General features: G+C 43.3%; 1 protein-coding gene across 10 annotated transcripts in view; it reads left to right on the top strand.

The window, feature by feature from the left end:
- Positions 1-15,739, top strand: part of SLC38A9 (solute carrier family 38 member 9) — a 61,955-nt gene that overhangs the window by 34,355 nt on the left and 11,861 nt on the right. For all 10 annotated transcript variants that reach the window (XM_077347142.1, XM_077347140.1, XM_077347135.1 and 7 more), the window contains 3 exons: positions 7,278-7,384; positions 14,562-14,675; positions 15,266-15,414. In XM_077347142.1, the coding sequence (XP_077203257.1) occupies positions 7,278-7,384; positions 14,562-14,675; positions 15,266-15,414 (370 nt within the window). The remainder of the gene's footprint in view (positions 1-7,277; positions 7,385-14,561; positions 14,676-15,265; positions 15,415-15,739) is intronic.

The following is a 15,739-nucleotide window of genomic DNA, read 5'->3' as shown; positions in this document are numbered from 1 at the left end:
AAGGAAAGTGCTGCCAAGAGGGAGGGACAAATTTCTCAGGGCCTTGATCACTCTGCAGGTTCATGGAACTGGGAAAGTCACATGAGTTGCTTTACTGTTGTGCCCCAGTGTCATGAGGAGGGCAGAAAGGATCTTTGAAGGCCCATGGAGCCATGCACAGGACATTTCACATATATTGTTCCAGCAGTCCCGACAACAATCTGGTAAGCTGAGCTAGGATAATTTGTGGGGCAGTATTTTGAGGCCATTCAATGACTTCGAAGTTGAGCGAATATTTTTCAGCTTCCCATTGTAGGACTTATGATCTTATCCACTGTGCCCTAAGGCTCTGTGCCATGCACATTGACAAGACCTCCTTGCACCCCGCCCAATCCTTGTACTCCATGCATTGGCAAGTGTGCCTCTGCTGTGTCCCACCTTACATACATGGCCCCCACAACGGAAGAGAGTCTGGTGTTCGATTTATTTACAATATTTGTATCCTGCGTTTCTTCCCCAAAGAGGCTCATAACGACAACAAAAAGTACAATATACATAATCCAACAAAGAAATAAACAACAACTTCTATGGCTAGTCTAGGATTCTATGGCTGGTTTTCTAGCAGAGGTGCCAACTCAAAGCTGTGAGCTATGAGCCAAAGAGCCATGAAATGTTGCCCTCAACCATTGGCCATCGCCAGTTTTATAGGTACTTGCAGCAGGAAGGACAAATGTTATGCAGTCTGTTAGATGTTCCCCCAGCAATTCTTCTTGTGGAAGAATTTCTCCCGATGTGAAGACATTTTCCAGTAGGACAAAGTACCAGGTTTAACAGGCCCCAAATGGCTGCAGGGTTGGGTAGAATTTGGATTCTCTGCCTTGTTTGTGCCTTGTTTGACTGAATGACTCTTCCTCAGGGCTAGCACCGGGGGCTTGCATTGGCACCACCAGAACACTTTTAAGAAGGCTCTTTGTTTTTCTTCCTGAGAGAGCCTCCATAACAAGGCATCAGGGACAGCTTCTTCCACCCCTACCAGGAATGGCATTGTGCTGCTAAAAGGGCTCTGCTGTTTCATCTGAGCCCTGATTAGATTACCCTTTTCGACTTCCTCTGCTTCTTGGGGAATCAGCCACTAATTTTTTTAATATGAAGCTGAGGGACTTGGTACAATTTTCCCCAAGCGGCTTTCGCAATTCCTTCCCAGTAGTACATGTCACATAAGCCAAAACAGTCTTGCAGGTCTCAAAGCCATTAAACTTTGCCATAAATGTGAAGGGGGCTGCCTAGGGCCTAGTTCTGGTCTAATTTTTTCCTCTGTAGAACTATGCAGTGTGGGAAATATTCTGCCGTGAGAAACCCATGTTGGGCGTTCTGTTCTAGAATTGCCACGTAGCCTTGCTAAAAGCTACTCTGGATCACATTTCTGGAGGAATGCTTTAAAAAGCACACCAGTTGAAAACCAGCCTTTGTAGGTAGCTCTGGGATGGATTTTGTCTGCCTCAAAAGACTTAAATCAGAATGATCCCAGCCCAAAGAATATGTTTGGATTCTGCTGACAGATTGGTACAGATGGAAAGGGTTCTTGTTCCCATGCTGCTTGATTCCTTTTCTTAAGCACTCCAGTTATCATTATGGAGAAGGAAATAGTGTTTGGTCTTGCCCTGCTGTGATCAGGTCCTAAGTAGCACAGAGATGGCATCATATGAACCAGGAGTGTCACTCCCACCCCCAAAATGAGACATTGTGAGTAAGAGCAAGAACTCTGTGCTTGTATACCATGGCCATCCCAACTCCTTCCAGTATTCTAGTTAAATTTAGACCCTAACCAGGAAAGGGCAAAGGGAGAGCCAGCTTGGCATAGTAGTTAGGAGCGCGGACTTCTAATCTAGCAAGCTGGGTTTGATTCTGCGCTCCCCCACATGCAACCAGCTGGGTGACCTTGGGCTCACCACGGCACTGATAAAGCTGTTCTGAATGAGCAGTAATATCAGGACTCCCTCAGCCTCACCCACCTCACAGGGTGTCTGTTGTGGGGAGAGGAAAGGGAAGGCGACTGTAAGCCGCTTTGAGACTCCTTCGGGTAGAGAATAAGTGGCATATAAGAACCAACTCTTCTTCTAAATTACTGTACCCACAGCATGTCATAGAGCAGTGGTCCCCAACCTGCGGGCCATGGCACCGGGCCGCGGCTCCCTCTCCCCGCCCCCGCCCCGCAAGCTTGCGGCCCGGGAAGCTTCTTACTGTGGGAGGGCGGGGGGAGGGAATCAAGGCCGGGCCGCACCCGTGCGGGCTGCGCCGCGGGTGTGTGGCCGTGGCCCGCGCGGGTGTGGCTCGATGCCTTGCCGGTCCCCAGCCCCAGAAAGGTTGGGGACCACTGTCATAGAGTACATGCTCTGTTTACTGGAATGGCTGGCTAGGACAGAAGCCATCCTGACCATTTCCTAAAGTGAATTTGGGGCAACTGAAGTGGCAACTGCTGTTAAAGGGAAGAGACATACCCACCGAACCTTCCGACAGGCTTCTTTCATAATACAGCATACACATGTGACCCAGAACTGGACTCTTTCTCTAACCAGTTGTTCTGTATCTTCTGTTTCTTGCAAATTGGGATAGAGTCAAAGGAGGCCCTTTTAATGCATGCAAATTGTGGCATGGCACAGCTGTTTGCATGATGCAGTTCTCAGTGTACGTCTGGCAGCTGCCTCCCCACTCGTACAATGTGGCTTACTGAGATTTGTAAATGATGCTGAATTGTTGTGGGCCAGCCAAAATAGTTTGCGGGTCACAGTAATCTGATGCTGTTTCCTTATAAAAGCTGGAGAGAAGACCTAAAGTAGGTCTCCACCGAATCGTGCTCATGTCTGTTCAGTGAGGCCGAATACCAGGGACACTTTCTTAGGATTGCAATACAGATGAGAGCGTCAAAAATACGTTAATAAGATTTATTTGTATATGGCTAGAGTGTGGTAGGGGCGTATGAGCTGGGAAACTGCAGTTCAAATCACTATGCATTTTCTTGTTGGCTTTTGGCTACTCACTTTCTCAGCCTTGCAGTTTAGAGGGTGAAACCTCCATTTTGTGTAAATACACCTTATGTTACACGGGAGGTGGAAGGAGCTGAGATAATAATTTCTGACCTGTGTGTATTTGTTGCAGAATTGGACTTGTGTTTCCTGTGAAATAATAGATCAGGGATTCCCAACCAGGCGCTCGTGGACCCCCCGGGGTCCCTGGGGGCTCTGGAGAGGGGTCCGCCTTAATGGACTCAGCCACAAGCTAGTGAACCAACCACTTCCATTGCTCCCTCTCCCAAATGTGAGATCTCTTGTGGTTCATGCACTGGCATGCCTCCTCCCTCCTTAAACCGCTTCCTGTCTCTCCCCCACTCAGTCATCTTGACCCTGCCCATTAACACGGGTGGTGATGTCACTTCCGGGGGGGGGGGGAATAGCAGGGAGGCGTGGCCAGCTGACATAACTTCCAGGGCTCTTTGAAACCTGAAAAATTATCTCAGGGGTTCCTCCACAGTAAAAAGGTTGACAAAGGCTGCAGTAGATGGAATGATGATGAGAAACAGGCATGCTCCAAAAACATCCCAGCATCGTTTGCCCATCGTATCACCTAATGATGTGTGCTTGGATCTTAACCGTGTACAGGCAGTAAGGCTTTAGTACTGGTTGCTAGAGGTCGAGGATATTCATAAACAAAGGGCATTTTGATTAAAAGACAGAGGGTTGCTATTTGCAATAATGAAAAACTCATGTAACTTGGAAGAGGTCCGCATCAAGGTTTAGGAGTTGTGGTTTGGAAGAAACATTTTCCCCTCCTTTCCTAACCACTACAACAATGTAATTAACAGCGTGGAAGTAAAAAAAAAAGATTTTAAATCAATGGCTGATTTTTGTGGTAAGCATTGTTTCCCATCTGTACGATGATACAGAACAGTTTAAGCTTGGCATGTCAGGACGGGGGGGGGGGGGGCTCTAGTTCAATGAACGTGAATGGTGCACACTCTCCGTAGCCAAGCAGCAAGGATGGATGGGGTCTGAAACAGACGTGGCATTGTCCCCAGGTGAAGCAATGGCTTGTGCATCCCAGATCGCCAGTAGTTGGCATCCTTACTGTGCACAACTGGAACGGCTCATAGTAAAAGCCTGCTTATTTGTGATGGAGTGCGTGTGGAATGCTTGCAAGGGTTTTTATTCGTGGCAGCTGTAACATCTGTTTCGGATCTCTCTCAGCTGATCTAAGAAGAGAAGAGCTCCATAATGCTGTTGCATGACAGGCCTCCGGATGGCCTTTGTCAGAAAGCACTATTCCTATTTTATTGTTTACTGACACACTTAATCTGTGAGTGTTTATAAGTCTACATGGTTATCCAAAAGAGGGGGAATTATGCAATTTTGATGAATTGTTAGTGAATGTGAAGCCAACAACCGCATCTTGGTGGATTTAGATTTAACTTGTACAAGACCAGAGCTTGGGAAATTCAGCCTTGGCATGCTTTTAATTTATGGGTGGGCAGTTGGCTTCATGTTCTAGAGCCATTGTTGAATGAAGCAGGATACTGCCCCATATTTACCTATTTTTAAAATAATACATTTAGCATAATCTTCATGACCATTATGGGGACCTGAGGGAGAGAGTAGTGGGGGGTGTTTGCGTGTTCTTGATTTCTGAGCTTTGTCAGATACACTTTTTCCACTTAGCCTAAGTCTAGCTCAGTTTTTAAATCTGGCCGGTGTGTGGAGAGTAAACTGCTGTATATAAGTTTCCAGGTATTCTACTGTCAAGGAGTTCCTGGCAGAACCCCATGGGTACCCGGAGTAAGAGTGTGCTAATAACCAGATGTTCTTTAAATATATGAGCAGATGTGAAGCCAACAACTGCAAACATAGGGAAATTCAGCCTTGGCATGCTTTTATATTGTGGGTTGACTGTCTGTTCAAGAGCCATTGTTGGGAGTATTGAGACATCAGAACACGTATTACTCCAATGTGGGTTATACGAGTAAATCGGGAGAGAACTTACTTTGCCATCCCCACAGAATAGGTCCAACTCGGAGGCAATTAAACACATGTTGTCTGATAAACGCCCTGAAATAACTTCTGTTGTCGCCAGATTTCATGGAGGGCAATCAAAACAAGGAAGAGCTGGGTGAATATGGAGCAATTTAGATAGAGATAGAGATAGTCTCAATTGCTTCAGATAATGTTTGTGAATTTTAAAATGTAATGTGATTCTTTTAGCTGGAATGTTTTAAATTTTATACTATTTTAATCACCAATGAATACTTTATGTACATTGTAATTTGATAACTGGTCTAGCACCGTAATAAAGACTATGTATATGCAACTGCCTAGAGCCATTTTGAATTAAACAAGATATTGCCCTGTGTTTACTTATATTACACCTATATATGCATGTGTGTATGTGTTTGTGTATGAATCTTATTAGAAATAATTTAGAAACATTCATTTAACAAATACAGTAAGTACAGCACTCTAAAACCAGCAACTCAAAAAATAATGACAGCTAGCTTATGGCGTAATCAGGTCAGCATAAGGAGGCACATTCTTATGTTCTTGTGGATGCAGGCCACAATTTGAGCATTCTTCCTGTGTAGCTTCTGCAATTCATAGATGCAGGCCTCTAGAAATCCAAACTAGCCTAATTTTCCTCAAGCCAGATATAATGTTTGCTGCACCGGGGTCAGGTGATGACTATGAGCCAGTTAGAACCCATCTTCATTGGAATCCTCTAGAAAATTGCACCATCCCTCTAACTCTCCCCCTCCCATCCTGAGACACCATGTTTCTCACCTAACCAATTATCCCCCTGGCAAGACTCCCTTCTTGAGGGTGATAAGGGAACCAGAGCTAATTAGGAACCAACTAAGCATAACCCATATTAACCCTTGAGAGTGGGGACTAGGGTTACTTTACCTGAAATCTCCATTATAAATTTGCAAGAAATGTGCTAGAGAGGACACAGTCTTTAAAAATCAAACTCTTAACAGTCCCACCATTTTGCGAGTACCTTAAAAACAACAACACCTGAGTTTGCCACTTTATCACGCTGCCTGGTTGAGTGTTCCCTAGGCTTGAATAGAAGAACATGAGTGTGGTCATTTTCCTGTTCATAAGCAGAACATAATAGTCCAAACATAATTAAATGCTTCTCCTCTTTTTGGAAGCAGGGGATAGGGTTGCCAGGTCCCTTCTGGCCACTGGATTGGGCTGAGGGCGGAGGAAATAGCACTGCTAGAACCAGGTTGGGAATCCCCTGGAGATTTAGGGCTGGAGTCTGAGCCACAATAAAACCCTATTAAAATTCCATTCATACAAAAGCCCAAAATTGCGACATGGTGGTATCAATACCAACCTTCCCCATCAAACGCAACTACCAGCAGGGGTGGTGAGAGGATCCCATAACTGATGGCCACCATGATGTTCAAAGGGGGTCATATCTACTTCTTAATTGGGGGGGGGTTCAAATGGCATGTCACACCCACAAAGAAGTTGAAAGAGTAGGAGATGGTCAGTTCACAAGTGCCGGGTGAAACAGATTTACAGAAGCTTTTAAAAATGTTTTTAACAGTTCAGTGTGCATGGGTATATAGGAGTGAGTAAAAATCCTTTGAAGTTCTGTAAGCCTGTTCCATCTTGTATAACAGTTTTGTTTCCCCCTTTTGTAATAAAATGCTTCCGTTATTTGTCACCAGCCCCAGAGATATTCCTCATTACGTCCACCTGGGGATTGGTTACATTTTCCCAATACGCAAAATGATTATGTGAGATAAAGGGAGAGAGCGAATGAATGCTAGATTCTTGCCTTTCCCTTTTATATATATTACCTGCCTTGGGCTTCCCTGCTTGGGGAAGGCGGGAGAAGAAAAATTATGCACACAAAATAAATGTTAAAGGATAACTTATAAAATGTCACTTAAACTTCATTATTCTGATACTTGTGAATACAAAATGTTATTCTGCATTTTTTTAAAAATGTCACAGCACTGTCATTCATTATTCTGCTGTTCTTTTTGAATTCTATTTCCAAGCTGGACCTCAATAATTTCTTAGTACAAACATTTGAATCATAACACAGCTTTGTTTGGTAGGATTGCAGTTGAGGCTGCCCTCCTTCCATCCTGCTCCATTTGGTCCACCAGGTGACTGAGGAAACCTCCCTCAGGATTTAGAACAGGCAGTCACAGAACTGATGGAGTAGGGCAACAATGGAACTGATTGCAGTGGGAGCCATTTTGATTACTTCAATTTGACTTTTTGTTTCCCCAGAATTCAGGATTCTATTTCCTCAGCTTACAGGGGTGCTGACTCTGGCTTTCTTTATTCATAATTGTGTCATTACACTGCTTAAGAACAACAAGAATCAGGAGAACAATGTAAGTAACGGCATAAGAAAGTTGTGACTGCAGATGATAAATGCTTCTTGTCTGCTTTTTGAGACTAAGTATGACGTGTGCTCAGACCTAAGAGGACTCACATTTCTGCCTATCCCGCCTTAAGATTTCTCCCCACATTGTCCTATGTTGGCCGACCAGGCTCATATGTTTAAGGGGTCAAGGTACAATGAAATCCCTCAAGTAAAAACTGTGTACGTGTGCCCTGAGGGAAATGAAATCCTATGTGGTGTAGTGATCAAAAGTAGGACTGGGGAGATCCAAGTTCACATTTTCACTTGACTGTGAAAATCACTGGCTGACCTTGAGCTTAACCGTGCATTTTTCAGCCAAACCTCCCTCAAAGCTGGCTGTGTGGATACAGTGAAGGAGAGAAGAAGCATGTGCTTCCAAGTTCCTTGAAGGAAGAGAGGGATAAAGATGTAGGTAGATATGTTAAAAGGTTTCAGATGTAATCCTTAGAGAAGAAAAATGTTTCACATTTTGCCTCAGCTTGACAGTGTTACAGCCCACCAAAGGAAATATGAGAGACACACACCTAAGAAACAAACACTGGAAAGTTTAGAATTGCAGGGAATTATTTATACAGGCAGCCTTTTAAACATGAACAATACTAGAAACTGATCTAGACAGTTAATTTTATATTTTGCAAATAATTAATCATGTTTGCCACTCCTTTTTAGTGAACATGCCAGATGGCTAATCTCTAGTGATATAATGCATGGAAAATCAACTCATTCTGAAATTATTGTCTTCAAAGACAGTGAAATTTTAATATTGTTATTTAAAAAATCCTTCTAACTGTAGATGCTAAGGACTGATCCTGGCACCTGCTGCATGCAAAGCTTAACTGATCCTCAGTGCTCCCCTTCCTCTGGTGAATTGTATGCCAAAGAAGCAAGTTAATGTGAACAATGTCATTCATATAACTTAGATATTCAAAAACAAAGCACAAAACCTAAACATTCAGCATTCATTATATATGGCTTTTCCAGCCATTTGGCATGTTTGCCATTAAACACCCAGTCTTACCTCCCCGGCCATGGGTTATAAGAGATTCTTGAGGAAAGGGACAGTGAATGTGTTATCCAAGGAAAACCCAGGTTACAAACATTGCCTGTCTGGATTTATATCAACTCCGCCAGGAGCAACAATTGGCACCCTATTTGTTGACATCCAATCTAGCCACCGTGATCCATGCAATGGTCAACTCTAGGCTAGATTATGGCAACTCGCTGTATGCAAGGCTACCTTTGAAGCTGCTCCAGGAATTTCAAGTGGTTCAGAATGCAGCAGCAAGGGTCCTCACTGGGACCCAATGTTTGTTTGTTCGTTTATTCATTTATATTTGTATACCACTCTTCCATACAGCTCTGGCTGGTTTACATAAAATGTTTTGGAACATTTACATAGAACACTACCAATATCAATATAACAATATAACAACATACCAACTAGAACAGTATTTCAACAATAACTTTGACACTCCCTTGGTAGGTTCGGTCTCTCAGTAGGTTCGGCCTCTCAGTCTAGGGGCGGGGACCTGTAGATGTTATGGGTCAGTCGGCCTCAAGCGAATGCCTGGTATAAGAGCTCCCTTTTGCAGGCCCTGCAGAATTGTGGGAGTTCCGACAGGGCCCTGATCTCTTCGGGGAGCATATAAAGAGCATATATATATATGTCAGATAAAGCTGTTCTGACCGAGCAGTGATATCAGGGCTCTCTCAGCCTCATCCACCTCACAGGGTGTCTGTTGTGGGGAGAGGAAAGGGAAAGAAATACTTCCTTTGGCCTGCCCATTGAATGTCCCACCCTTCGGCTTCAGTGGATGATCCCAGGTTTCCCCCTACCCACTCAGTCCATGCCGTGCATAATTGTATAAAAGGTCTCACCATAGATTTGCATAAGGGCAGTATAGCAACAGTTTTATTGTCTGTTCCTATCTTAATTATAGCCAGCATGGACTTTGCCTTTTTTACAGCAGACGCACAATGGGTTGACATTTTTATCAAGCTCTCTGCCACCATCCCAAGTTCCCTATCTTGGACTGTTGCTCCCAGCTCAGTTCCTATCAGTGTATATGTGTCCACATGTAACCAGTTCTAATGAAACTCTGTGCCAGCCCTGTTTTTCATACCTCTACCTCTTCAGACTGCATGTGGAAAATCACCTGATAGAAACCTTGTAATACTCCACATCAAAAACTAACATATTTGGGAGGGGAACTAGTTTATAATCTTCACGCATGATCTGCTACCTTTCTATATGCAAAGCCTTCTCTCTGAAGTAGTATGTTTCAAGAATGGGTGTGTTGCTTCATTTTTTGTTTGTGATATCAAAGCTTTCACATGTTTTCACATGTTTTCTCACTTGGGCTTTAGATTTGAGAAGCAGGTTATCTGTATATATCATGTGTACTAAGTGGAGGAACACACAAAGCTGCCTTATCCTGAATCAGATCCTTGATCCATCCATGTCAGTCCTGTCTACTCAGACTGTCAGCAGTTCTCTGGGATCTCAGGTTGAGGTCTTTCACATCACCAGCTACCTGATCCTTTTAACTGGGTCTTATTCAGCAGGCCTTTTACATTCTTATCTATTTAACTGGACCTTGGACCTCTGCACGCCAAGCAGATGCTCTACCACTGAGCCAAAGCCTCTCCCCCAAAGATTGACATGACATCCTGGTATGTAGTCTTCCTACTGCCTAATCCATTTACTGGAGATGCCAAGGATAGACCCTGGGACCTTCTTCCTGCATTTAAAAGAAGTGTTCTGCCACTGAACCTCAGTTCTTCTTCTCGTGAATTGTGTGCCAAATAGGCAAATCAATGCAGTTGACAACTGAAAGAACATCCCATGTTAACATGTTTGAGATTTATTCACTGATTGCACTGTGCTTGTTTCGAGTTTGTACTTCAGAGTTGCATTGTTCCCAACTATGAATGCATTTTAGTGGATTTTTACAAGGAATAGTTTTCCTGTACACAGGTGACATCTTAATGCCCCTTGAGGGCTGGATCTGAAAAAGGATTGAGCAGAGCAAGTCATCAGGAGTATGAAATGCTTAGAAAAGAAATTTATAAGGCAGCCTTTCTCAACTTTTTTACCGCCGAACCCTCCCTGAAACATTCTTTAGGAAACCCCAGAAGTGGCATGATCATGTAGAATATGGTTGGGTAGCAGAGCTGCGTATGTGCCCACCCGGGACCCTTCCCTTCCCACCCCCTCCAGGCCCATCATCGGCCATTTTGGAAGGTGGGGTGGGTGGGTCGACAAGATCATATATGGTCATATCACCTGATACATTTTTTAACAAATTTTAAAAATAAATTAAAAATTAACTCCTACCCCATTGGTGAAAACCTCTCAGAGCCATCAAGAAATCCCAGGGTTTCATGATATCCTGGTTGAAAAAGCCTGGTCTCAGGGCATAATAGAAGTATGTGATATCACAAATGACTTGGAGCAAATAAATGGAGAGCACTTGCTGTTTCGTGTTGCATCTAATCAATGAAAGGCCTCTAACAAGATTCACATAGGGTGTAAAGGAAAGAACAGAAAATACTTAAACTGAGCCATAGATGGAACACACCACCCCAAGCACTCTCTTTGTATCACTGTTTGCAATTTTGCAAAACATTTTGTTCTCTTCTTTCTCTTGCTGGCCCTGTTGGGTAGGTTTGCTGCTGTGAGAATGACTGGGCTGAAGCCACGCAGTCACTATAGAGAAGCTACGTGTACAGGCAGCTGTTGATCTTGACTGTTTCCAGGGTGGTACCTGTAGAAAGTCCCTGCTCAGATGACCTCAGTTGTCACAGCAGGATATAGGTGGAGAGGCAGTCCTGCCGATACGAGGATCCAAGGACTTTTCATGGGATATTTAATATGTTGAATAGAGCCAATGAGTTGCCTGCAGAAAGGGAGTAATATGAATGTTCCACTTGGAATGCTCCTAGTAATAACCAAACTGCAGCTTTCAGCACCAGCTGGAGTCTGAGCTGACTCTGCGGGGAGGCCTACCTAGATTACATTGCAGTAGTCTAGTCTCTATGTTGCCATGGCATTGATCCAAGAGTAAGTTCAATGAGACTTTTGTATGTGTGGTGAAAGTAGATTGAACAATTTGTATTTGCTTCACCCTCAGCCATTTGGTTTCAGGAGAGAAGCATGTTTAAGCCACTTTTCGGCACACTTTAAAAATGTCTCCCTTCCTCTGTAACTTGTGATTGGTAACTGCAGTGAAGCTCAGTCTTACAGTGCCATAGTTTTCCCATTGTGCTCCCTTTCTCCCCGAGGCCATTGTACAAAATGTTGGAATGGTTTGTGCTTATTTCTTGGCCTATCATTGTGAAGTTTTTTTCCCCTAGTGTCAGGTGAGAGTGCTCTGGGGAATAGCTATGACTCACCCTGCTTCTCTCAGTTATAGCAGCTGAGACTATAAGCAGCTATGCTCAGTCCTTTGAAAGCCACTTACTGTTGCCCTCGACTACAGCTTCTGTGGACTCCGTAGTTATGGGTTTCATAGTTATCACAGAGCTCTTGTGGAGAGTCCTGAGTGTGAGGTTTCTCATCAAATCTCCTCCCCCCCTTCCCTTTTTTCAATGGTTTGATCCTTTAAAAATTCCACTTCCATGTAATGCTTACACAATGTCTTGGACCAGAGCCATTGTTTTATGATGTGTTTGTATAGCTCTTTTGCATGGTGGGCTGCTGATCTGCATCTAGAAGAAGAATAATAAGAAGTTGGTTCTTATATGCCGCTTTTCCCTACCCGAAGGATGCTCAAAGCGGCTTACAGTCGCCTTCCCATTCCTATAACATTCAAGACAGTGACACAATGCGTTTCAATAATGGCCGTCCAAAGTTGGATCGGTCAGCGAGTTGACTCCTGTTCCCCGCATCATGTTTTTCTTCAGAAGGGAGTCCGGAAGCCTGTGATTAACCGGCGACCTGGGGCGAAGGATGACTGGCCTCAGGTGACCAAACAAGGCACTTGCTTCCCTCGCGTCATCCTCCTTTCCTTTCCAACTGCTCCTGCTTCCTCTACTACCTAGCGTGCTAGCCATGTAGGTCTAAAGCAGCAGAAAAAAGTTTGAGTCTACTTACTGTTTGAGTCCACTTACTGTCTATGACCAACAAAGAATAAAATGAAAGTGTGTTGGCCTTAAAGGTGCCATTTAAGACCCCAGAGAAGCACGTCAGTCCTCAACAAGGGCCAGAACCTTCTCGGTCCTGGCCCTCACCTGGTGGAACGAGCTCCCTGAGGAGATCCGAGCCCTGTCCAAACTTCCACAGTTCCACAGGGCCTGCAAGAGGGAGCTCTTCCACCAGGCATTTGCTTGAGGCCGACCGACTTAGAACCCCTGCTGAGCCCCCCAGACTGAAAGAACCAACCCCCCAATGTTACTGTTAATTGTTATTTATATATTACAAATGTGGTTTTGTAATCTTTTGATGCCTTATTTGAAAGTTGTTGATGTTGTTGTTACAGTCTATATGTCGTTCCATGTAAGTTATATAATGTTCAATGTAAACCTCCCAGAGCTGCAAAGAAATGGGTGGTATAGAAATCTTTAAAAATAAATAAATAATAAATTGGACTCAAACTTTGTTCTGCATTAGCACAGATACAGTTTTCCGAGCTGGAAAGCCATGGCAGAAGGGAGGTTACCAGCCCCCACAGCTGCTGTGTGTTGGAGGAGGAGCAGAAGCAGAAAGAATTGATCCCTTCCCCAAATGCTGGGTGGATCAGTGTTCTCTTGGTGCTGTCAAAGGGTAGCGTTGGTAGTCTCCTTTGCAGGGTTTTTTTGTTTTTGTTTTCGGTGATCAAATTCTTATATAGTTTACAGTAGGCTGAATTCCAAGTAAGAATTCTTAGGATCACAGTTCTTTCTTTGCCTAATGCTAAGTCTTTATAAAACTTTGGGGTGAGGGATGAGAACACTATATATAATCTATCTTGATTGTTGAGATTCTAATTGTATTTGTTTAAAAATTTAGCATGTATAGCTATGGAAGGGGGAATCCTGCTCTGTTGCACATGCATAAAGCATTACTTGTAGGTATACTTTCACTTGCAGCTCTCAAGGTTGTCTTGACATTGGCTTAAAGTGGGCTGCCTCATAGGGATAGTTCTCCATGAAGCTTGAGAGACTATCATAATCTTGGAATGATCAATTTTGAGTCCAATGGCACCTTTAAGACCAACACAATTTGGACTCAAAATCTGCTCTGCTACGCACCGACATGTCTACCTACTTGAAATAATTCTGGGAGTTTTTCAATCTGCTGTCCAGAATGATGGACAGTAGAACATAGATGTTGAAGGCCCTTGTTGAGATTGCAGCTGTCAGGATTCTATAAAAGTCTGAGCTGCCTTTTGGTGATGTGGGAAACAACCCATTTGCCCCTCACTACCCCAGCAAGTTTATCCAGTTCTTGTGCTGTTTTGCGTGTATTAAATCAAAAGGGATAGCCATATATATCAGATGCCTCCATATTACTTAAGCATAGCTATTTGCGGAGTAGGTTTGTAAAGGTCTAAAGCTTGAAGATCCTCACCAATAGATATTATTTTAGCAAGAGTTTTCCTAGCAGTTGTGCTTGTCTCAGTGCTGTTTATTCCAAGCGTGGCTAAATTAAAAAGTATTCGTTCAAGAACAATACTTAATGGTATGGTTGCTATAGACTGTTTTTGTAGCAGAAGGAAGTTTGTATTACCACCCCCATCCCCTTTTTTGTGTGTTCTACTCTAAACTAAAAACCATTAACATTTTTGGGGGAGAACTTCAGAGCTTAATTAACTTTTGTCGTGTAATAAACTAAGATTAATGCTTTGTCAAAACTGTCAGAGTAAGTTGCTTTTTTGTGGAGTTACATTAATACTGCACATTACCATAAAATGTGCTTTTTTCCGAGAAATCAACTGTATCCACTTAGTAGATGCACCCTGTCCACAATTTCTTTTTTTACTAGTTAGAGACATTTAGGCCCTTTGACATGTGGCTCTATTTACATGGAGAAGCAGGAACAGCAAATTGAAACAAGGAGAATCGCATAGTCAAGTTCAGAAGAACCGAGTTTTTGTCATGTACTTCATGATTGACATCCTAATTGTGCTGACTTCCTTTTTCCTTTGTTTGTTACTTAACTGTAGATGAGAGACCTTTCCATCGCCTATTTTCTGGTGGGTTTGACATACATCTATGTTGGGGTGTTAATTTTTGCTGCCTTTCCATCTCCACCATTGGCCAAAGAATGCATAGAACAGGTAGGTGAGAAACTTATAGCTCGCTATCTTTCATTATGCTTGTAATTTAATGCTGCCACATTCATTCGTCTTCCATTCTTTTGGAATGGATACTAAGAACATTAGAAGATCCCTGCTGGATCAGATCAGTTATCCAAATCTAGCATCCTGTCACACACGTGAACCAGAGAGCCAGCAACATTGCATACAGGCCGAGGCCTTCCCTTGGTATTGCCTCCTAGCTCTGGGATTCAGAGGTTTAGTATTTCTGAATGTAGAGGTTCTCTTCAGTCACCATGGCTAGCAGCCATTGATAGTCATATTCTCATTTTAATCTACCCTTTAGGAAGATCAAGTGCTAATTTTCTCTTTTTATAGGCACAGATGTATTTTAAAGATGTAAATATTGTGTGCCAGTATAGATAATCTCTCACTGGGTTCCCTGTGCTCATGTGAGAACTGAAACATATACTAGTGTTGACAGTATGCCTGTGGGTTAATGATAACTATAGTGGGGTCAGAACTACTCCTTGGGTATTCTATTTGCAGATAAAAATGCATAGCATAACAATCTGTCATTTTTTTTGTCTCATTAGCCTTTCCTCTGTTAGAATTTTTTAGATAATTTCCCCAGTGATGACATCTTCTCGTTTTTTGGACGAATATTCCTGCTGTTCCAGATGATGACTGTGTACCCTCTGCTTGGTTACTTGGCACGAGTTCAGCTTCTAGGACATGTTTTTGGGAATGTTTACCCAAGGTAAGGGCGACTTGTGTCTCTATACTGTACCACCTAATGCTTACCCACTTCTCCTCGCCCTGAACTCAATACATTGCTTGTTCTCCTTTACCAAGATGGCCCTTTTAATAGTGAGGAATGATGGCTTCCACTACTAGCACTCATTTTTGCAGACCAGGAACTGCACAGTGTTTTGAAGAAGACTTCAGGAGGTGAAGGTTACTATTGTCAAATGGGCTGATAGTATCCAGATTGAAACTTTTCCACAAATGGCATGCTTCATACCAGGCTTCTAACTCTGAGCACTGGCGCCCTAATTCTCGTTTCCAAAAGAAAGAATCCCTTT

This window comes from Paroedura picta, chromosome 7 (genome assembly GCF_049243985.1).
Source record: "Paroedura picta isolate Pp20150507F chromosome 7, Ppicta_v3.0, whole genome shotgun sequence".
Lineage (NCBI taxonomy): Eukaryota > Metazoa > Chordata > Lepidosauria > Squamata > Gekkonidae > Paroedura > Paroedura picta.
Note: the sequence above shows the minus strand (reverse complement) of the source record. Positions and strands in the feature narration are given on the sequence as shown.